At 33.6% G+C, this 24,503-nt stretch overlaps 1 protein-coding gene across 2 annotated transcripts; it reads right to left on the reverse strand.

Moving 5' to 3' along the window:
- Window positions 1-762: 762 nt before the first annotated feature.
- On the reverse strand, window positions 763-23,546 carry atxn7l1 (ataxin 7-like 1). 2 transcript variants are annotated; one of them, XM_052554850.1, is made up of 12 exons: window positions 23,397-23,546; window positions 22,952-23,020; window positions 20,881-20,985; window positions 16,536-16,615; window positions 14,836-15,019; window positions 13,213-13,652; window positions 9,203-9,285; window positions 8,870-9,108; window positions 7,782-7,968; window positions 7,542-7,663; window positions 5,968-6,589; window positions 763-4,926 (listed from the first exon to the last, which is right to left on the reverse strand). In XM_052554850.1, the coding sequence occupies exons 4-12, from the start codon at window positions 16,549-16,551 to the stop codon at window positions 4,909-4,911; spliced, it is 1,911 nt and encodes a 636-aa protein (XP_052410810.1). In that variant the 5' UTR covers window positions 16,552-16,615; window positions 20,881-20,985; window positions 22,952-23,020; window positions 23,397-23,546; the 3' UTR covers window positions 763-4,908. The 2 variants fall into 2 exon arrangements, with proteins under 2 accessions (XP_052410810.1, XP_052410811.1); XM_052554851.1 differs by lacking the exons at window positions 20,881-20,985; window positions 22,952-23,020; window positions 23,397-23,546 and adding an exon at window positions 16,833-20,393.
- Window positions 23,547-24,503: the final 957 nt, after the last annotated feature.

Here is a 24,503-nt window from a genome sequence, read left to right on the forward strand (position 1 = left end):
CACGTGTTTACATTTTTAAAAAAAGAACGTTCGTTCGTTCCATTCTTTTTTTTATTGTATTACATTTGTAATTCTAATGATTCTTATAGTTATTTCCTATACATTACTATAAAGTTAATTAAAATCTATTTTAGGCGAATTAAAATGCATAGTATAGTGTTTATGTATGTACATACATTTAAAGAAATGTATTTCTTCCATTAATATGTAGAAACTATTTAAACAATATATGATATACAGTAAACGTACAGTGTCGATATACTGTAATAATATATTCTTACCTATTATATAATAAAAAATATAGGCCTATCTACAATAAAATCACTGACTATCACATAAATGGCAGTGCAAATAAATACACTTTAGGCTAAATTAAGTTAAAAAAAAAAATTTTGACAATAGTGAACATTTTGTCAATATTATTATTTGCATACGCAGGGGTCATTATATTATATTATTATTATATTTTTTAAATGTAGCTATAAATTTAGTAAGATTAATTGACTGATATACGTTAACATATTAGCTCATTAATTACATAGCCTAGTAATGTTTACAATATTAATACTAGGGTGTTATTTAATGAACCAAACTTCTTACAGATAAACGGATATCACTGACCAATATTTAGATGTACGGATTAGAAATTGTAAAATAATATAAATCAATTTATATGAGCTTGTGCACGACAGACAGACAGACAGACAGACAGACAGATAGATAGATAGATATAAACTTGAATGCAAATAAATAACACAAGCAAGCAGGTAAGAAAAATGTATTTCTGTAACAGCTGAAATGCAAATATCATCAAACCTGAAAATACACATCTATATCATTGAGAACACATGGGCCAACAGGACACAAACTGTAGAAAGGACACAGGAGCTTGTTTTAGGAATGAGAAAAATGCCTATTAACACCTCTTCTGTCAGCTTGAGAGATTCTGTACGAGCAGTCCAGGTATAAAAATAAGGCCTTCGAAATCTTTACAATTGTTATGGCTGGGTCAGGTCGAAGCACTGAAGGTGTGGCTATAATACATCTACAACATAAGCATCTGTGAGAGGAAAAGTGGACCGTGATGTGGTTAGGAATAAGCTCATGAACAGTGCTGCTTTTGCAGTGTTATGACAAACCATCTAGCTAGCAATGACATTCACTAATAATGGCAAAGTAGTAGTATGCACACATGCAACAATACATATCAGTAGACCAACTGAACAGAATGGAGAACATTACAGAGTTAATTCATATTGCTTCAGGCATTTTCCTTGACGTGGAAGCAAGCCGTGTGTCTTTTCACAGAAAACTCCGCGTGTGATTTTGAGTTCAATGTGTAACTGGAAATGTAGCTTACGTTCAAATTAAACCAATGAGGATTGGAATCTCACGCTATTGTTTATGAAATCAGCCATTAAACTATTGAAAAAAGTAAATAATAAAAAAAAATGAATGAGACAAAAAAATAAAATGCAGTTCCCTCCACACACACAAAGAAATAAATAAAAAAATAAAAAGCAAAAAGTAAATATAAAAATAAAAAAGCAAAATTTAAAACTATAAAACAAATAAAACATGAGAATAAATATTGATATATATTATGGCAACTTTTTTCACAATTCTGACTTTTTTCTAAGAATTAGAAGATATAAACTCGCAACAGATATATATAAACACTCGACAAAAAGTGATTTTTGAGATTGTATCTCACAATTTGAATTGCAAGGAACAAAATACAAATTGTGAAATACATAAAATCATAATTATGATAGAATTGCAAAAAAAAAAAATAATAATAATTTTTTATTTCGTGAAGAAAATGGGCTTCCATAATAATCATAAAAAAAGGAAGAATTAAAAAAAAAAAATTAAGAGAGAAAATTAAAAGAAATTAAAACATATTTAAATAAAAATTGCACTGCTATGCCATGGTGACATTCCTTAATTTCTACAAGAGGGATGTGTTGACAAGGACCTAATAATGTATAATTCTAATACTTCATAGCTTAGTTACAGTTCAACGTTTCCTGTCGAACTGTAGTACACAGATTTGTGGCACTATTGGACCAAAAGAAAGAGCCATAAGGTCAAAAAAGGGGTACCATGATCAGATCTTGACCACATTACAAATTCATTCGGTTTATATAATCATGTCAATAATTCAATAGAATAATCTCGAATGACTGGCGTGCATTGGGAAAAGGCAAAACATGTAACCGAACATCCTCATCCAGACTCGGTGTGGACTGGGGAACCTTCACCGCCGCTTGACCTCGAAACATTACAGCTTCAAATGCAAATGGAAGCACTTCACGCATAAAAGATGGTGTGGAAGGGATCCGGGGTTGGTTTCTAGCTCTGACCTATGGACAGTTTCGCATTGGCAGCAAGGCATCACGGTAATAATCAGGAGTGAAGAGCTGTCACAGCAAACACAAGCTGGGTTCACAGAGCATATCGTCTTTACACAGTCAGAACAACTATACATGATTATTTGTATCAATACTTTTTATGAATAAAATAGTACTCAAAACCAAAAAATAAAAAAGTGTTGTTGGCTTAAAGGAACAGTTCAGACAAAACGCTCAGGTCATCCGAGATGTAGATGAGATTGTTTCTTCATCAGATTTAGAGAAATGTAGCATTATATCACAGTGAATGGGTGCCGTCAGAATGAGAGTCCAAACAGCTGATAATCCACACCAGTCCAGTCCATCAATGAACATTGTGAAGTGAAAAGCTGCTTGTTTGTAAGAAACAAATCCATCATTAAGAGATGTTTAACTAAAATACAAGTCTTATAATACATCGTGGATTACTGTGATGTTTTTATCAGCTGTTTGGACTCTCATTCTGACGGCACCCATTTACTGCAGAGGATCCATTGGTGAGCAAATTATATACATTTACATGTATGCATTTAGCAGACGCTTTTATCCAAAGCAACATACTGTACAGTGCATTCAGGCTATAATCTTTTTTTTTTTTTTTTTTTATACCAGTAATGTGTGTTCGCTGGAAATTTAACCCAAAATCTTTTGCACTGGTAACACAATGGTCTACCACTGAGCCACAGGATCTCAATGATACACCTGAAATGCTACATTTCTTCAAACCTGATGACGAAACAAACTCATCTTCATCATAAATGGCCTGACGGTGAGTACATTTTCAGTAAATTTTTGGGTGAACTGTTCCTTTAAATATTCAAATATTTATGCTAGTGATGAAGAGCTTCTCAGAGATTAAACAAGAGAACATGGAGCTGAATTGTAAATTATGAAAAAAACATCTCAATGCAAAACCACAATGATCTGGAAACCTGTTTGGAAATCATCATTATTTTGCAATTCCGTGCAATTTTTTGCACTTCACATTTAATGTCAACATGAAATTCCATTTACAATCCATTTTACTCTTGCAATTTCAATGTAAAACTGAATATTCAGGGAGAGTCAGTGGGACTTCCTTTTTTTAAAGTTATCATGGTGACACAATATTGCCATATAGTTTATTACAATTATGCAAAAATAGGCCAGGAACACTTACACTGCTATTAAAAAAAAGGATGTTTTTGAAAAAAAATAAGTATTTATTTGATAAAAAAAAAAGTGTAAAAACAATAAAAATGGGGAAATATTATTAGAATTTAAAATAACTGTTTTCTATTTGAATATATTTTAAACTGTAATTTATTCTGGTGATGCAAAGTTGTATTTTCAGCATCATTACTCCAGTCTTGAGTGTCACATGATCCTTGTGAATTCATTCTAATATTTATCATATTTTTGTGGAAACTGTGATTCTTTGAGGAATTTTAAGTTTAATTTCACTTTTGATCAATTTAACGAATCCTTGCTCAATAAAAATAAAACGGTAGTGTAAATAGAGAGTAAACAGCCAATCATCTCTCCGTTAACTCTTTGAGAAGCTCTTCATTTCTGATGGTCAAACACTAAAAGTAGCACGTATGACCTAACAACATCTTTAAAAAACTAAATTGGCAACAGACCTCGGCCGACTGCCAATACTGGCTCACAGCAATGTACCTTTCCTCTAGAAAACACTGGGATCCTGTGGGTACATCATCATTTTTCTGTTAGTATTCCTTAAAAACATAATCAGAGAGTATAAATGGAAAGGCCCTTTCATAATCAACCATCTTAAGGTTTGTGAAGATACATATGACTGAGGAAGATAAGAAACCACTAAATCCTTGAACCTCCGAGCGATACGAACAATAAATACAAAACAAAACAATTATAATAAAAGATATGTACACACATTTCCAACAACAGGGTCTCTGTAATACTTTAAAATGGCATACAAATATACTTCTGCTTAATGTGTGAAGCACTAATCAGGTCAGTTAGAAAATTAATAAAGGATCGATTATTATACAAAATTCATCACTGGTTAAAGTTAATTTACCACAGAGGTGTCAGTCCTGGCTTCTTTTTTTTTTCTTTTTTTTCAAAAACAAAAACTCGATAACCTGAATTCATCCAATTTAGAAAAATACAGCTTGCTGAAAAAGCGTCTGTAAAATATTCCCTTGTTTGAAACGTTTTTTCCCCTCCTCAGACTTGAAATTAAGTGCACTTTAGATCGACACGGTTGAGTCTGAAGGGTTTTCCTTCATGTTGTCCTACGTTAAAAAGAAAAAAAAGAAACTCCGTATGTCTGAAACGTGTTGTGTACTGGTCAAATCAAAATCTGAATCTGCATGAGAGGAAACGTGAGAAATCATTGTTTGAGAAACTGGCAGATGAAGCATTTATTCCTAATGGGAACTGAACGGAAGAAGCTGTAGGAAAGGAGGACACGACTCAACCGTAGAGGCAGTGGTGGGATCAAGGCAGGACCTCACAGGACGTCCCAAGCTCTTCTCAAACTCACACTGCATCAGTGAGGGACCTTGGGCTACGAAATACATCACTGGTTAGTATTTGTGCATATGCAATGATTCTGAATGCACAGTTAAAAAAAAAAACAACAACAAAAGAGAATCAAAAACCCTCATGAAAATTCATGAAAAAAAATGGTATGAAAATAATTTAGGAATACATCACATTATCCAAGGATTTTCCACGTTATTATTTCTTCTTCTAGTGCATAAACTAATATAATAAGAAATATATTCAGATGATTCTTTAAAATTGCATTAAATATCATTTAAAATATTATATCGTTTTATAATCACAATCTTTTAAAAGAATAATATCTTTTATGAGCTAGGAAAAAAATATATATTACACTAGAATAAAATATAGAGGCTAGAAAAATTGCATGATTGTAAATAACTCAAAATAAAATAATAATATAATTTTTTTTTTTTTTTTTTTTTTTTTTTTTAAAATATATACATTATTAAAAGAATACTATTTAAAAAGTATAAATTTTGTCCAGGCCTGCAAAATTATAATATTGAAATACCATACTATTTGATATGTCTATAACAAATAATAATCATTATATAATATTGTAATTGATTTCCAGGGTAGGAAAAAAAAAAAAAAAAAAAATATATATATATATATATATATATATATATATATATATATATATATATATATATATATATATATATATATATATATATACATATACACATATATAGAGAGAGAGAATGTGTATGCTAAAAATTAAGAATTACATCACAACTTTTATATTATCTTAATAAATAATTGTATATATATCAGAATGTGATTTATGATGGTATATCATATTTCTTATTTAAACAATATATACATTATTTTAAAAAAGTACTATTTAAAAGTTATACAAATTTTCCAGGCCTGCAAATCATTTCTATTATTGTATCTTATTTCTTAATATATCTTGTCATGTTGAGTGTTTTTCAGTGGATAAATGCAATGAATTGAAATCAACACAAACACACAAAACTTGGTCTACATCTGTCAGTCTATAACGACACATTACTAGATTCTGAACATGTTGCACCTGTCTGTGGAGGGCGCTGTGGGGCGACTCGGCGACAGACGACAGTAAACCGCTGCTGCTCTTCCTGAAGATCCCGTCCAGTGCTGTGGATTTGGTGCTTCTGCTGGTGCTCGATCCAGAGCTCTTTCTCTTCCTCCCATCGGAGGATCCGTAGGGCAGTGGACTGTGGGACGAGACGCCCCCGTGATCCCCGGTGAGCGCCTGCGGGAGGGACAGCTCCACGCTCCCATACCTGTCCTGCTCCCTCGGCCCCGGGGCCCCTGGCCGTGGCTTGGCCCGCACACTGAGGGCCGCGGTCCCGTTACTGATGTGCGCAGATGGCAGATGGTAGCTGTTCCCGCTGCTCCCGCTCTTTCGTGACTCAGAGGCCGGAGGTGCTTTCCGCTTCTTAGGTCCCGCTCCGTCCCCTGAGGCTTTTTTAGCCGGTTTATTCCGCTGCGGTGTGGGTCCGGGGTCCCGGATGCAGAAAACCCCAGAGCCGTTATGAGAGAAAGAGGTGGAGTAGGAGACCATGGAGACGCCGTCCAGAGGAACCGCGAGTGCGTGGTTGGGGACGAACGGAGAGCCGAGGGGAGAAACTTCGGTCGGGCTCGTCATGCTCTCCACCGCTAGGGGGACTTTCCTGTGACAACACAGGATATGACATCACCAGTGTGCGGTAGGAAGCCTACCGGTTATGTGGCATGTTAACCTAAATTTTGTCTGTCTACTGAGTGAAAGAAAATGTTTTGAGCCTTTGTAAAGTCATCCGAGTACTCAAAATACTGAACTGAAGCTAGAAACATAATTCATTGAAGGCTTATGAAACAAAACTCACCAAAAAAAATTGTAAAACCTTAAAAGAAAATGTATTATTTTTTAATGAGACAAAGAAAAAAGAAAAATAATATTTGCATAAAGAAAATAAAGTTTTTCATATTTTAATGAGGCTATTTTTCTATATATTTATATCTGTATGATTATTATTTAATATACATTATTATTATTATTATTATTATTATTACTATGATTCAACAGTCATATTTAATAACATTATTCAGTTTAATGAGGTTTAAAAACTATTATTAATAAAAACAATAATTTAATGTATAATTATTTATTTAATAATGTCTTTTAAAAAAATTCATCATGAGAATAAATGTCAGAATGCAGAAAAAAATCTTGATCAGGTTTTTCTCTTAATTCAAAATATATTTAATTTCTTCTGATATTTGGGTGAAAATAATATTTTGCAGATGAAGCCTAGAAAACAAAGCCTGTTTAGAAGAGTTTTGCATTGCAAACATTTGAAGGTCTCTATATTCCTTCGGTATTACTAAATTTAAATTGTTGTATTATAATTACAAATAATTATAGATTAACTGTTAATAAAAAATTAACAGAAAATTTTTTCTCAATGCAATATTTTTTTTCCTTATGATTTTGGGTTGAAATACAACCCCTACTATATATAGATGCATCCTATTATGGAACAAGTGAACTGAATGCATGCACCCATAAATACATAATTCATAAGCAATAATTGTGTGAGCATATGGACAAGCGTGTAACTGTGGGCCATGCGGGACGCTCACCTCCACATGAGAGAGTTGACGTGTTTTTCCACCATACAGTGGAGCGCCAGCCGAACCCGGTCCCACCGCCGGTCGAACACGTAGTGTCCCCGTCCCATCAACCGACTGCTGAACGCACAGCACTAACACAGGAGAGATTGGGTTTTCCATTATATTCCTCCATCTACAGTGGGTTTCATGCATATACAGCAATATACAGGGTCCCAGATGTTGTAATGTAGTGGGTTTGGTGCAGCTCACACTCATGGGACGCGGGTGCTGTGGAGAATAGTGGCACAGCATCTTCTCCGACTCCTCAGGGAGGTCGGTCTCTCCTTCATCGCTGGACAGACGTGTGTCTCCGCTGCACTGCTGCCAGCCGAGCGTGGGTTCAGGAGGAGGAACAGGTGCAGAGCTGAACACGACTGCACCGCTGCCGCCAGACGCTCTGCAAATAAAAGACTGATGACACTCCACGAAAACCTTTTTTCTGATTTTTTTTTTTTTTATTGTTTAATTATATTTTAGTATTATTATATACTTGAATATTATTTATTTAATTTAATTGATTTGTTTTAATTTTCATTTGTTTTGGTAATTTTGTTATATGTTTTTGTCATTTTTAACTTCTTTTTTTTTCAGTTTAGCATTCAAGTATTTTTAGTATTTTTAAAAACATTTCTGGAAATTTAAAAATCAAGAAACATGTGAATATTGCATTGATTTTAAACGTGCTTTTTATTTGCCCATTAAGTTTTCCTATAAAATGTGTCATTATACTAATTAAACTATTTTAAACTTTAAACTGTTATTTCAGGTAGCTGCCAAAGCAATTGGCAAAATCTAATTTTCATTTTAAAGTTGTCCTTCTAATAATTATTCACCATCATACTACAATAATGATAATATGATAAGATATATGAGTGATAATATTTATATTTTATGTTATCTATATTATATAGATAATTAGAAATAATTAGATAATAGATATAATATTATTTTAACTAACTAAAATCTGTGAATCGGTTTATAAAGTTCAACAAAAACTCTGACTCAAAAATTCAAAGTCCACCATAATTTACGTGTCATATAAAAAAAAAAAAAAAAAATATTATTACAAATATTAATATTATGCATATTTATGTTAATTAATATAAAATGTTTTAGTCAAATTATGTAGGAAAATATGATAAATGTTTATTTATACATATTATAAATGACGCACATAAATAAAACATGGAAAACAGGCTTTGAATATTTTAACAAAAATGTTTCTGTTTTACTTTAAAAAAAAAATTTATGATAGATACCTAGACATTAAAATAATAGCACAGTCCTGTAGTCAGTACCTGTGTAAGTGTGAATTGGCCAGCTGCGGTTTAAGAGTGGGCGTGGTCTTGGCATTTGTACAGCTTGTGGATAGGTTGGTTGCGGAGTCATGTGACTGTGTGATCTGCACTGATTGGCTGCCTGCTTGAACATCCTTTTTTTGCCCCGTCTCCTTCGGCCGTCCCTTATGCTCTGCTAGAAGGATGTCGAAGTTTTTCCACCGTCCCGGGACGGCTCGTCGATGGGTTAGAGAGTGAGTCTACAACATACACAAACAAACACTTCATAACTCCACTGAAATACTGAGTGGACAGAGATGATTAAATTACACACTAACGAGTGACGATACAAACCTTGCAGGTTAAAGATCGAGTGCAAGGCCGCTTTGTCTCTGGGTCCAAAACCCCACAGTGTTTATTCGGATCAAACACTCTCCCTGTACAGCAAATAACAAAATAACATTATTTATTGAATTGTTTATTATGTATTATAATGTATGCATTTATTACTAATATATATATGTGCCATTATATATATATATATATATATATATATATATATATATATATATATATATATATATATATATATATATATATATATATATAGTGTAAGAAAATAGATTTATATACATAGCATATAATATTTTATTAATATCATTTTTATTAAAATACTACATATATAAAAAACACATTTATTATATGCTTTTAGTCAATTAAAATGCGCTAATCAATTATGCTAATATTACAATGCAGAGTTTTGACCTAATATCTTGTGCATTTTTTTTGTGCATGAGTATCTCATAATTTCCCAGGTATATTCTCACTTTGGACTGGACACTGGGAACATATTTGGGAACATAACATATTTTTAACTCTGAAAAGCTGTGGCGAAGGCTGTTTTAAATGCAGAATTGTGATTAAAACAATGCAGTCCAGCTCACGGTGCTATCCGAAGCTCACATAAACACTTAAACTAGCTCAAACTCTCTGTAATAGAGCGTGAGTGTCTGTAGCGGCTGCTGGACACAGCAGAGGATCTGGCGACCGAGAGCAGCAGATTACACAGCATCAATCAAACCTCCGGTGGGGCGAGAGCCCAGTAAACAACATACGGAGAGAGACGACTGACCCTCGAGCAGAGGCTAGTTATGACTAAACATTTGTGCTGCCAGACAAACCATGAGCCTACAAACTATAAACCACAGAAAACAAGCGATGGGATTTATTTATTTCTTTTTGTTTATCGTTTTGGTTTGGGTTTTGTTGTTTGCTTTATTTGTTTTATTCCTCCCTTTGTTTTTATTTTTTGAAGTATATAAAACAATTGAACAACAACAAAACTAAGATCAGTGTTATTTTAGTATTATTTAGATACTATTATAGCATTTTATATATATATATATATATTACATGCATCTTTCATTTTCCAGCTGTTTAGCTTTAATTTATTTTTTATTTCAGCATTTTAGTAATTTAAGTACTTTCAGCTAGTTGTGTCGTCAAACCATTAATCGCATCCAAAATAATGCAATTAATAATGTGTATGTACTGTGTATATTTATTATATATATATATATATATACACATTCATGTATATATTGTTATATTGTTTTTATATTAAATAGATTTATATATAATATAAAATATAAGAATATATATATATATATATATATATATATATATATATATATATATATATATATATATTAGTGCTGTCAAAATTAGCGCGTTAACGCATTCGATTAATTTGAAATATTTAACGCGTTAAAAAAAAATAACGCAATTAACGCGGTTGCAGTTTTTTTTTATTTCCAGTTGTGGCCTATGTGTGTTCAACGTGCAAAGAAATATGGATAAGACCAAGGAAGGACTTTTAGACGGAAAGTTTCAGTAGGCTATAAAACTCTGCCGGATTACTCTTCAGTCTGCCACAAGAAACAGCAACATTAAAATCATGAACTCATATGTCATTGTTTAAAAAAACAAAAACAATGACTGTTGTAACGTTGCGTAAATCAGACCTTTCTGTAACGCTAACGTTAATAAGCTTAAACGAAAATAACGAAATAATTGTGTAGCGGAGTATTTTTTGTACACAGTGCCGCGAACTGTCAATCACTCCTGTGCGCGTGCATCACTGTCCTCCTCGCAGCTGCAGCAACTTGCGCTCTCTCTCTTCATCAAGCTTTAAAACAAAAAGGGGACAAATAGATCATATTGTCTTTGTGCAAAGGCTATAGATTAATTAGATAAAAGAATATCTAAATTTGTGCTTTGCCGTCTACGGTATTTTTTCAGAACTTAGAAAAAAGATGCTGCAGCCAATGAACAGCCAGCGGGGGCTGCAGGACGACTCAACCTCCGCAGACAGTTTTTTATGTTTATCAGACAATAAATACTCAAGATTTTGATTTAGTATAACTTCCGGGACAATTAGGGCCAGATTCGGGAGTCGGGACAACAGTTTAGATTTCGGGACTGTCCCGAATTTGGTGAGGTGTCAGTCAGCGAATCATCTGATTCTGGTCTTGTTCTTGCAGTATTCAGAGTCTGAAGCCAAGAAAACATATTAAGTGTTGTTGTTAACTGTATTTGATTTTTAACCGAACCGAACGTTGTGTACACTCATAACGAGTTTCACACACCTTCTCCGGCCACGTTGAGTTGTTGACACTTAACAGTGGGAAAAGCGACACATGCGCTATTCACTTGTATAACTTAAGGGTGAATGGGTAATGTAGTTTTTGCTCTGGGTGGGATGAATTAGGAAGCTTGCATTGTGAAGGGCGCTGTGAAAATCGGCAGTGCAGGTAAAAGATTAAAACCTCTATTAAAACAGATGTCCAAATGAGCGTACCGGTACGCTACAAGCACGTTCTGGGCGCACGGAGAGGTGGCGGTACGCTCAAGAGCTATATTTGGAAGTGGCGGTACTGAGTACTGGTGCGTACCGGCTCACTTAAAGCACTGGCAATGACTATACTTTGGAATTTTTTTGCAGTCCACTTAGAATTCAACATGGAAATCATTTTTGTTTTTTATTGGCATTGATTGTTTTGAAATTCAAATGGTACTTACATGCCTGTGTTTTTATTTCTGTAATAAATATGGCTTTCAAGCCAACAGTTAATTTGGAGGATATTGATGGTTTATTGCAGGTATGTTGCTTACATGAGAAAATCTGTGTTACAAGTTAAACAAAAATTCCAATAAACAATCATATTTTGAATTTAAATAGTTTCTTTGTCTTGAGTTTACATTAATTATTTACATTTTGCATTTACATATCCAAAAAGTTTCAGTCTTTTCGCGATTAATTAAAAAAAATTGTGCGATTAATTAGTTAATTATTTTTTATCGATTGACAGCACTAATATATATATATATATATATATATATATATATATATATATATATATACACACACACACATGCACACATGTAAATATTTTATAAATATATATTTAAACACAGTATACACACATATATTACATATACAAAAACTTTTATTTTGGATGCAATAAATCGCTTGACAGCTCTAATTATTTCACATTTAAATTTTTATGTTTTCCTTCTAATATTTATATATTTTTTTATTTCAGCTTTATTTGATTTCAGCCTTCTTTACAGGAAATTACAAATATTTGTTATAGTTTTAATTAACAACAGTAGCATCTAGGATATAATTTTTAATTGAAGTTATACTGCGTTAAGCTCATTCCACTAATGCCTTTTACTTTATGATGACATCATCAAAGCCATACAGGCGGAGAAAAATATTATCAACCAATAATATCAAAGCCCCGCCTTCTCCTGACCAATCAAAACCACATTGCTTCCTACATTATTTCCAGCTGAATTTCTAGTTTAGTTTAAAAACAAAGTTAAATCTGCTGCAAGTGCATGTCTTCTGGCTTCAAAACAGACATCAGAGCAACACCTTCAACATTTCTCACATTAAATTTAACAAGAAGTCACTCAGAGTTAAACTGTGTCAGAACAAATTCATCTTGATAATGTAAGATAACTTTGATTTAAATGTATATAATGAATTCGATTGTATAGCGGTCAGATGCATTTAAGTACACAATTAGATTATACCAATTTAGCTCAAGCAATGTTTCATTCTGTTGAGTCTGTGGTTTAAAAAGTTCACATTTAGCAATTCATTTAAAACACTTAAGCAAAACATGGTCTAAATCATTTTTGATCCCAAACTTCACTGCATGAAGAATTTTGGGGTGTTATATGTCACACTTGAGTTTATTTTGCGATCTTTGCTTACATAGATTCACTTTAGTGTCCTGGTGTCTGATTCATTTTTGCTTTGACTGTACATTAAACAAGCGTTTTCTGCTCACCCGACACTCTCCGGTGTCGCCCGCCTTTGGCTCCGTTCTGATGCTTCTTGTCTGGTGGAGAAGGAGGGGCTATAGGTCTCCGGTCCAATAGGGATGGAGAAGTGGAGACTGCAGGTCTCCTGTCCTGTGGGGAGGGCGAGGGGGCGGGGCGTTTCTCCAAGGGTGATCGTGACGGGCTGGGCCGCCTGTCAATCAACGAGGGGGGCGTGGTGGAGCGAGGCGTCACAGGACCACGACCGTTCAAGAACTTCTCCTGGTTCTTGTGAGATGCTGGTGATGTCAAGGAGGACTTGACAGGAGCGGAAGATGGAGAGGAAGACGTGGAGGAGAAAGAAAGAGAAGACCCCGCCGTGGGAGACGTGGAGGTGACTTTGATGTGCGCTCCCTCCGATCGATTGAAACACGGCATCTTCTCCAGACTCACCACAGGTAAAGACATGCTAGAGAACAGACACTGTGTATTTAAAGATCTGAACTTGCATAGAGTACAGTTCCCAAACATAAATTCAAATCCCTTTCAATTTATGAGTATTTGAATTAAAAAATAAATAAAAGGTCACAACCAAAGGAAGTCGAATTGTAATTTGAATTGACATAAATGTTTTTTTTATGCATCTATTCAGGAATCCTAAAAAAATTTATCACTGTTTCTAAAAATAATAAGATAATAAACCACAAATGTTTCTTGAGCAGCAAATCAGCATATCAGAATGATTTCTGAAGATCATGTGACACTGAAGACTGGAGTAATGATGCTGAAAATTCAGCTTTGATCACAGGAATAAATTACATTTTACAGTATATTCACATAGAAAACAGTGATTTTATAATGTAATAATATTTCCAATTTTTACTTCACTTTTATTGTATTTTTAATCAAATAAATGCATCACTGGTGAGCAGAAGAAACTTAAACATTAAAATCTTACGGACCCCAAACTTTTGAACAGTAGTGTAAATATTATCACCATTAATTTATAAAAAATAATACTAAATTAATTTTGATCAATTATGCCTGTTAATATAATTCTGATGACTAACAATACATTTTTCAAATTGCATAAAAAATGCACATAATATCTCTCTAAAACTCAATAAATGAACATAATGAACAAAGCCAAACAAATACAATATTAATGTTATTATATATTATATATATTATAAAATGTATGCACATATAAGTTTATTAAAATAAATATTTACATAAAAAATTGGGGTAAGTCAAGAGCTTTCTGGGAAGTTAAGTGTCCTTCTTTCATGGTGAAGGAAGTGAATAATTACAAGTATAAGTAATAATATCCAAAGTTCTGTTCTAATCTATTATATGTATAGGTGGCATTTCTAACACTAGTTATTAACATCATCTAGCGTCTATGGATCTAATGTGATATGTTACATGATGAAATACTGATGGGTAACTTGAGCTGGACAATTAATTATAAAATAAAAAATATAAATTGATGTTTAATTTTAAATGCGTCAGGAAACTCTTAACATTGATTCAAATGTTTGGTATGAATATGACAATCACATTAAAACACTAGAAGATGTTTACAAACTCTTTCTTACAGCTAATCCAGTGTTTGTCAGAGGAAGCATTTATGATTTATGTTTGTTACCCACCAGGCCTTGGCTCGGGCTCCTTTGGGTGGATAGACAGCTAGCGGTGCCTTGCTGAAGCGTGAGTGTGGGTAATCACGAGGAACCCTGAAGGGAAGGGGCTCCACCTCGCTCTGGCCCACCGACATCTTGGCCTTGACAGGAACCAGAGGGGTCCTGGAGCTGCTGGGCGAGCAGTGTCTCCTCTCTGACACATGAATACAACCATCAGAAGATCATGAGACTTCACACAGGAAAAGATGAGGCAGATAAACTACTGGACTGAGTCCCAAATGATATCCTATCTATCCTATACATCATGAAAGATTAACATAAGTGCGTCCCAAATCATAATGCATTCAAAATAATATGTGCATACTCGTGTTGAGCTGCAAATATGCCACACAACCCGCTTACAACATTCAAGAGAGCCTTGTGAGGTTTTCGATTATCTTTTTCAGTTTTAGTAAGACGTATGTTGAGGAAATCTGGGGCTGAAAACAAAACTTTCTGAAACTAAAAGTTAACCAACAATGAAAGTTAAAACCGTGCGTGAGAAATGGGTGTAGCACAAATAAAATAATATGTGACTGTGTCTTAAGTCACTGGGGTGTATTTGTAGCAATAGCCAAAAAATATTGTATGGGTCAAAATTATAGATTTTTCTTTAATGCCAAAAATCAGTAGGATATTAAGAAAAGCTCCTGTTGCATGAAGATATTTAGTCAATTCCCGATTGTAAATATATTAAAACTAAATTTTTGATTAGTAATATGCATCTCTAAGAACTCGTTTTGGACACTTTAAAGATGATTTTCTCAGTATTTAGATTTTGTTGCACCCTCAGATTCCAGATTTCCAAATAGTTGCATCTCAGCCAAATATTGTCCGATCTTAACAAACCATACATCAATGAAAATCAGATTTGAGATGATGTATAAATCTCAATTTAGAAAGATTTACCCTTATGACTGGTTTTGTGCTCCAGGGTCACATATGTAAAATATATAATAATTATGAAAATTAAGTCATAGTCAAGTCAAGTAAATGAAAACCGTATCTTATAAATGGGTGTACCACAAATAAAATAATATATAATATTAATACGTTATAATTTTTCTTCTTGTATTTATTTATAAAAAATTATCAATAAGCAAATTGATCATTTCTAATCTAGTTACAAATAATCAATACATGTTTTCCAATGTTTTTCACTATTATAAAATAATATTTTCATTCTTATATTTGCGCATATAAATCTTTATTTATTTGAACCAGTAAAACAGTACATAAATCATAATTAATATAATAATAATTTAATAACTTTTGCTATTTAATTTAAATAATTATATTATTTATAAGCTACAAAATCATGCTTGTATGTGTGTAGTAAAATAAATTATTATTATAATATATATATATATATATATAGAGAGAGAGAGAGAGAGAGAGAGAGAGAACATTTTTGCCAACACTAATTTAATTTAATATTGGTTATGCACCAATAAACGATACATAAGTCATACATTAAATAATACAAATACTAATATTTAGACATTTTATTTCATAAAATGATTATTATCATGCTCTATTTACCTACATGAGGAGTTTGAATTAATTTACTTGAATGGATAGTTTGAATAAATGAATCAAACACTATTTTTGCTGCTGTTTAAACAAGAAATACATTTAAATAACTCTGAGACATCGTTTAATACACTTACGGTTCTTGCTATGCATGGCTCTGGAGGGCTCGAGGTGAACACACTCCTCTCTACTCACTGTTCGGCTATTCCCCAACTACCTGCAATTACAAACACTCATTAGCGAACAAACACACACACACACACACACACACACACACAACACAAATTAGGGACCAACAGAATATAATTGATGTATGGGGTTTCAAAACACTACACTGAGCCAGATTACTGTACTAAAAAACAAAAAAAAAGTCCTTGTTTACATTCAAAGTGAATAATAATAAAGCTCCTGGCTCGATCTGGCAGCTCACTAACCGGCCTTGGCTTCACATCGTGTCTCGTCTGCCAGCGAGTCTCAGCCGAGAGCCACAACACTGTTCACGAGGACTCAAAAGAGTTGATTTCAGAGGCTGTGTTTGGAAGAGGAGAACCCCTCGCTCACAATAAAGTCTGACCGCCGACCAGGAGAGAGAAACAATGTCCCGGCCGCAGGGGGAAATTCAGCATCGGGATGGTCTGAATATGAGGCAGGTGTGTAAATACGCCTGTAGGTGTATATCCTGTGCAGCTGGACTGAGACAAAAAATAAATAAAAAGGCCAAAGTCTACCGTGTTCACAGGTATGCTGACATTCTGATGCTGCTAAAATCATCTGAAGACAATCGATTACAGTTGGTATGTTTTTAAAAGGATTTTGAGATGCACAAAATACAAAACTTTTAGTTTGATCTTATGCGTTTAGAAATGTGCTGTTCTCAGCCACAAGGGGCGCAATAGCAGACATTAGCGCAAATTGTCTTCTGTGGTTGGTTTTCTTCTCAAGCTCAACTGATGTGATGGCGGTAATTACGACTTTTTATGTCACATTTCAGATTTTTTTTCCCCTTATAATTGCAATTTTAAATCTCGCAATGTGAGGTGTTTTTTTCTCAGAATTGCAATCATGCAATTGCGAGAAATCAAGTCAGAATTGTACAACTTGCAATTCTGACTTTTTTTTCTCACTAATCTGATATTTTTCTCGCAATTGTGCGTGTTTTGCTATCAAGTTGTTTTTAGTGCATTGCTATAAGGTTTCTAGAGAGTTCTAAATGGTTTTAATTGCATTGCTATGCAGTTGCTCTGGTGTTCTGATCGTTTTAGTGCATTGCTATGAGGTTTCTATAGAATACTAAATAGTTTAAATTTTTCATCTAGATAGAAGTTAATTCAAAAACTGTATTATGTGCAATTTACATGTTTGCATTTATCTTTTTTAGTTGCGCAATTTACATGTTTGCATTTACCTTTTTGTTGTGCAATTTACATGTTTGCATATATTTTTTTTAGTTGCGCAATTTACATGTTTGCATATATATTTTTTTAGTTGCACAATTTACATGTTTGCATTTATCTTTTTTTGTTGCGCAATTTACATGTTTGCATTTATCTTTTTTTCGTTGCGCAATTTACATGTTTGCATTTATCTTTTTTTCGTTGCGCAATTTACGTTTGCATTTCTTTTTTCGTTGCGTAATTTACATGTTTGCATATATATTTTTTAGTTGCGCAATTTACATGTTTTCATTTATCTTTTTTAGTTGCACAATTTACGTTTGCATTTATCTTTTTTCGTTGTGCAATTTGCATGTTTCCATTTTTTTTTCGTTGCGCAATTTACCTTTTTGCATACATCTTTTTTAGTTGCGTAATTTACATGTTTGCATATATCTTTTTTTAGTTGCGCAATTTACATGTTTGCATTTATCTTTTTTTAGTTGCACAATTTACATGTTTGCATTTATCTTTTTTTAGTTGCGCAATTAACATGTTTGCATATATCTTTTTTTTTTGTTGAGTGTTTTTTTTATACTAATTTAATTTTATTTTTGGCTTTGTTGTTAATCCTATCCTTATAATAATGTAAAAGGGCTCCCTATAGTTTAGATCATAAGGTGAGGTAGATTTTTATCCTAAGTAAATTATGTAAATTATAATTGAAAAAAGCTATTTATGTTCAGTGTTTTTTCCCTGCTGTAATGAAAACATACCGAACCGAGACATCAAAACTAAGATACATACCGAACCGTCATGTTTGTGAGTCGTTACACCACTAGTTTCTGTCTATTTGCTGTAGTGTTGTTGCTGTACAGTTTCTAAGAGAGTCTTGCAGCTTCAAGTCTCTGTGATATGCTGATCTCTAGATATGACTCAGGTCTCTCCTCCAATGCAAGTCTGTGGGATTTCTTCATCAGTTTTATAAAACTAAAGTCAGAATGCTCAGAAAAGCATTAGCGCACCTCTCCCCGACAAGTTGTAACAAATCTAAGCAACAGTGATAATTAACTTACAAAAAACACCCAGGATAAAACTTCAGTTTCGTAACACTGTCCCAACATTTCAAATTGTGTAGTAGTGACATCAGTCATCGTAAACCCGTTGACACATGTGTAAGTCTGTGTGTGTGTGTGTGTTCTGCTATTAGCGTCTGGCTATCTGACAGACCACAGGAAGCCCCAGGCACCAGCTGAGCTACGTTTGTTTACATCCGGACTGCAACTGCAGGAAGATGACCACTAGCTAAGCCCAGTCCTGCTCACAAACAGAGCCCAAAACCGCGTAAACTGAAAGCTAAGCAAACACGTGAGTGTTCAAAAGCGTCTGCTGTGAATAACACTCGCATGTTGGTCGAGGAGACACACTTACCCAGCCTGTCTGCTCCGCGGCGGTTGAGAGCATAGAAGAAGAAAAAAACAGAAAGCGAAAGAGAAAAAGACGAGAGAATAGCATGCCTCCTGTGTGGCTGAAGGCATCCCGCCTTCTCTTTCTGGGCCGCGGTGTTTTGAGTTGAATAGCTGCAAGTCGTTGACCCCTGCACTGAACCCTTGCAGCTCTACGCTCTCAAAGAGGGGCGGCAGGGGACCAGAGAGGAAGGGGAAGGGGGCGAGGGCAAGCTGCCAACGGGCCTTCCATGCATTAGCATCACCTCCCGCCGCGCAAAACACCTCTCCGGTCCGCGAGCGCACGTGTTCTGGGCACAAGACCAAAGACAGATGTGATCCGAGCAGACGAGGCTAAAACGAAAGTGAACAAGACGAGCTGGAAAACCAGTGATGGCGGATTGGTGGAGCCATTCTGCCGCGGGACAGGATACTTTTTGAAAGAGAACCCTTTTTTTTACATTCCCCACAACGGTGTCCCAACGACTCATTTCTAAAGGGATAGTTCAACTAAAAATGTTAATTCTGTCATCATTAACTCACCCTTAACTTGTATGAGTTTCTTCTTCTGTTGAACACGAAAGAAGATATTTTGAAAAATGTTAACATTCTCCAAAATATCTTCTTTTGTGTTTAACAGACAAAGGAAACTTGAAAACAACTTGAGGGTTAGTAAATGATAGCAATTTTATTTTATTTTATTTTTCTTTTGGTGCATTGTCCTTTTAAAACCACAAACACCCAAGAAAAAATGCAGTAAAAACACATAATATTGTAAAACGTTATTACAAATTTTAAAATAAATGTTTTATATTTGAATATAAATAAAAATGTAATTTATTCCTGTGATCAAAGCTGAATTTTCAGCATCATTCCTCCAGTCTTCAGTGTCATGTGATCCTTCAGAAATCATTCTAATATGCTGATTTGCTGCTCAAGAAACATTCATTATTATTATTATTATTATCATTATTGAAACAGCTGTGCTTCATATTTTTGTGCATTTTTATATAAATCTTTTTAAGTCTTTTCATAAATGTCACTTTCAATAAATTTCATGCATCCTTGTGAAATAAAACTATTAAATCCTTTTTAAAAAATCCTAAACTTATTTCTGATTTTTTTTTTTATTATTATAATGAATTATAAAGTGAATAGTTTTATATTAAACAATTGTTTTGTATTTGATTATGCATTTTGCAGTGAAACTGAAGACTGGAGTAATGATGCTGAAAATTCAGCGTTGCATCACAGAAATAAATTACATTTTACAATATATTCAAACAGAAAATAGTTATTTTAAGTTGTAATAATATTTCACTATTTTACAATTTTTACTGTCTTTTATGGTCAAATAAATGCAGTCTTGGAGAGCATAAGGAGACTTCCTTCAACTTAACAAACAGTCTGAATGATGTTAAAAGCACAGTTTCTCTCACTCAGTGCCCAGAACCCTAACCAAAAACAGTCCCAAAATATCAATCAAAGCACATGATGGGTTTCTGAACTCAATATTGGAAATATCAGCCTTTAACACACACTTCGGTTCACTAACGTCAAGAACTCAGTGAGAACATTAAGTTCAAATAAAATCCTCCTCATAAATCGGTTTCATTACAAGCGATGGCTGTCAGCGAGTCACGTTCTGGCCAACACTTGCTTACCGTAATGAGTCAGGACGTCCTGAGGCTTAACGACTTTGTTGCAGGCATCGCAAACGACGGGTTTGAAATCCTCATGAGTTGGGACGTGACCATACAAAAGCATATCTACAGCCAAGAGAGAGAGACAGTCAGTAAATATGACAACTTTTAAAACCACTTCACATAGTAGCATGAATATCACATCTGCTGTGGTTTAAGCGGAAAAATCATCTGGCAATAGTGCGGTCTTGTTTTTGACAACATGATTAAAAGCTCAACTGGAAGAAAATATGCTTTTTTTTCAAAATGGTCCTGTGGTGTAACAAACATTGTCTTCTTTTACTCCCAATGCAAACATGAGAAAAGTGTTGCTTATCGCAGCTTTCTGAAAACACTCTCTTAAAGAAACAGTTCACTGAAAATTCAAACGTGCTGAAAACTTGGAGAAATGTAGCATTGCATCACTTGCTCGCCAATGGATGCTCTGCAGTGAATGGGTGCCGTCAGAATGAAAATTTTTCAAGACATTAACTGATGGACTGGAGTGGTGTGGATTACTTGTGGATTATTGTGATGTTTTTATCAGCTGTTTGGACTCCCATTCTGACGGCACCCATTCACTGCATAGCATCCACTGGTGAGCAAGTGACGGAATGCTAAATTTCTCCAAATCTGATGAAGAAACAAACTCATCTACATCTTGAATGGCCTGACATTGAGTGCATTTTCAGAATTTTTGGGTGAACTATTCCATTAAATGTGTGTAATAATCATTTTACGGCCATGTTTTAAAGCAGGACAGACTAGTGACCCATTTCGCTTCACGTTTAGTGAAGTATTTAGTCACTCATGGCTAAATCTGAAGATCAGTGGAGAACTGTGACGTAAGCGTTCAGAGGAGCTTGTCAGATCCGCTGAGCTTTCTTTCACCATCCATGCAGAATCACTGCACACTTCCGCTAGTACACACTGAGAACACACACTCCTCTCACACTGAGAGCTAGTGCTGATGTTAACAATGAGAAAAACAGAGCATTTCCACCAGCTGCTTGTGTGTGTGTCGTAGTCAGACACTTAAATGTTGTTTATGTTCAGAATGTCACACAACTGTATTGTTATGAACACCGTGATGTTAGCACTAAAGACCACTGACTGTTTTTTTATTAGTATGTGAAACAGATCCATTACTAACCATCTGAATGTAGATCTGTTCAGCTGATATAGCTTATATAATGCAATGTTTGTTAATGATTTTTTACTCAAAATAACAGATATAATAGATTTTTCATTATTATATTAAATGCAAAAGAATTATTACTTTTATACCAAGTTGGTACTAAAATAAAAATATTTGTTGTTGTTGTTATTACTTTTTATTTAAGCACAACATGGAAGTACATAACATCTAAATACATAAAATCTGATAATCGAAAATATTAATTTTAATACAAATACAATACAAACAGTATTTATTAAGTCAAAACTATACAATTAAAGTATACAAATAACTAAAATGTGCATTGTAATAACATAATAAATATACTGATTAAAATATAATAAAATATGCAATATTAAAAACATATTAAATGTTTATTAATTTGAATATAGTTACAATATCAAATATTAATGTTAGTTATAAAAATATTTTTTATTTCAACAAAATGCAATATGATGTATTTTTAGTTATTCAAATAAAATGTAAAATATAATTTAGATATTTATTTAAATATAACTACAATAATATTTAATAAAACAAAACTGATAAATATATAATCATTAAAATGCTATTTTTATTGCTGTAAATACTTATAGTTCTAATACTAATGTTCAAGCAGGCACAAAAAATGTATGTTTCAATGGTAGCATGAAATAATATTATACTTATAGATTTATTTTTTTATTTTATTTTTTTGCATGTTGTATGAACTACTAATGCAATCCTAGTATGGTGACAACAATGGAAAAGGTTCAAACAGTGATTATGCATGCTGTGAAAGTACAGTATTACCCTAAGCCTATATGAGCTCTGACAGCAATAACAACATGATGACACGAGAAGAAACGCCCACCATCATGACAAACACACACTCACCTGCTTTACTGAGTCTGATCACCTCTGAACCCTTCAATAGCTTCTTCCCAGCAGTATCAGAGTCAAGATCTGAAAATATTCAATATCACCGCATGCATCATACTGACACTGTAACCAAACAGTTAACGAGCATGCACAGTTACAGATACTGGTAGCTAGATGGCTGTCTTGGTCCAGCAAAGCAACACACACACATACAAATACGCACACAAACACACAGTGTCTAAACTTATACACACTCCGTCTCCTGAGCCACTAACATTGACGCGTGAAGTACAGAAGTGCGCGACACCTGTCAATCAATCGTGACAGATGACGAAATGAATGCACGCGCGTTGTTTATACAGCAGCGCAGATGCACGCGCGATCTCCCGTTATAAAGCCTGACATCATCGAGTCTCGTACTGCAGTCGAGCGGGTGTCTGAGGGCGTTAATGTGACTTACGGTGTGTGTTGTGGCTCCTGTGTGCAGTGCGAGCGCGCGGCGATACAGCGTCGCCATTGCTCTTCCTTCTTCCTTCACAGACAGCGAGAGAAGAGCGAACGAGCGAGCGAGCGAAACATATGACGCCACCTTCGACACAGATCGGCCAGCGTTCGGCGGCGCTCGGCTTCCGAGACAGAAAGGTGAAAGGCTGAACGTGTGAATCGTGCATTCTGAGGGCACATAATATTCGTATATACTAATCGTCCTTATGCCATTTTATTATTACTTTCATTTCTACATAATAATTAGATATGCATTAATAATGGCAGATTTGTGTTTATATAACATGAATATAAAATAATACATTAAATAAATAAATAATATGAGCGTAATCACTAGCAATAATTATGTAATAATATTATTAGTAGTATTACTACTTATTACTATTATTACTAGTATATTGTTGTTGCTTGTATAAACTGTTAAGTATAAAATGAATTACATTGTAATGTTTACATATGTAATAAATATTAAAGGAATACTTTAATTAAATAAAAATAAAAGGAATATCAGTTTAAATAATAATAATAATCATCATCAACATCTTTTTTGATAGTTGTAGTAATTGTTGATTATAAATTAATCTAATTTTAGTGTTGTTTAGAGAATGTAAATAAATATTAATAATAAATACATTAATACATTCATTAAATTCATAATTAAAAATAATTCGAAATGTTATTCATAGCAACAATGATGATGATGATTTTTGTTATATATGGTGCTATTAATTTTATAATCAACAGTTAATACAACTAATAATAACAGTAATAATAACAATAATAATAATAATCACGATCATAATACTAATTGTTGTTATTATTATTATTATTATTATCTTCAACGACTAGTAATAATGGTTTTACTACTAATAATAATACATTAAATATAAATGTAAAATGTAATTAAAATAATAATAATAATAATAATTGATTCTATAACTAATAAACGGATGTTTAAACATGTTTACATAAAATATATTTAACATTCTTTATAAAAAAAATCACTACTAGTTATTATTGTCATGACAGTAATGTAGGCTAAAATGCCTTTTTTAATACAGTC

Source organism: Carassius gibelio, chromosome B4, assembly GCF_023724105.1.
Source record: "Carassius gibelio isolate Cgi1373 ecotype wild population from Czech Republic chromosome B4, carGib1.2-hapl.c, whole genome shotgun sequence".
Lineage (NCBI taxonomy): Eukaryota > Metazoa > Chordata > Actinopteri > Cypriniformes > Cyprinidae > Carassius > Carassius gibelio.

Excerpts from the sequence above, each read along its gene's own strand:
- atxn7l1 (XM_052554850.1), bottom strand. Across the intron at positions 9,286-13,212 it reads GCGACACCGGAGAGTGTCGG|GGAGAGTGTTTGATCCGAAT; the intron begins GTGAGCAGAAAA and ends TTTGCTGTACAG. Across the intron at positions 7,664-7,781 it reads AGCACCCGCGTCCCATGAGT|TGCTGTGCGTTCAGCAGTCG; the intron begins GTGAGCTGCACC and ends CTCCTGTGTTAG.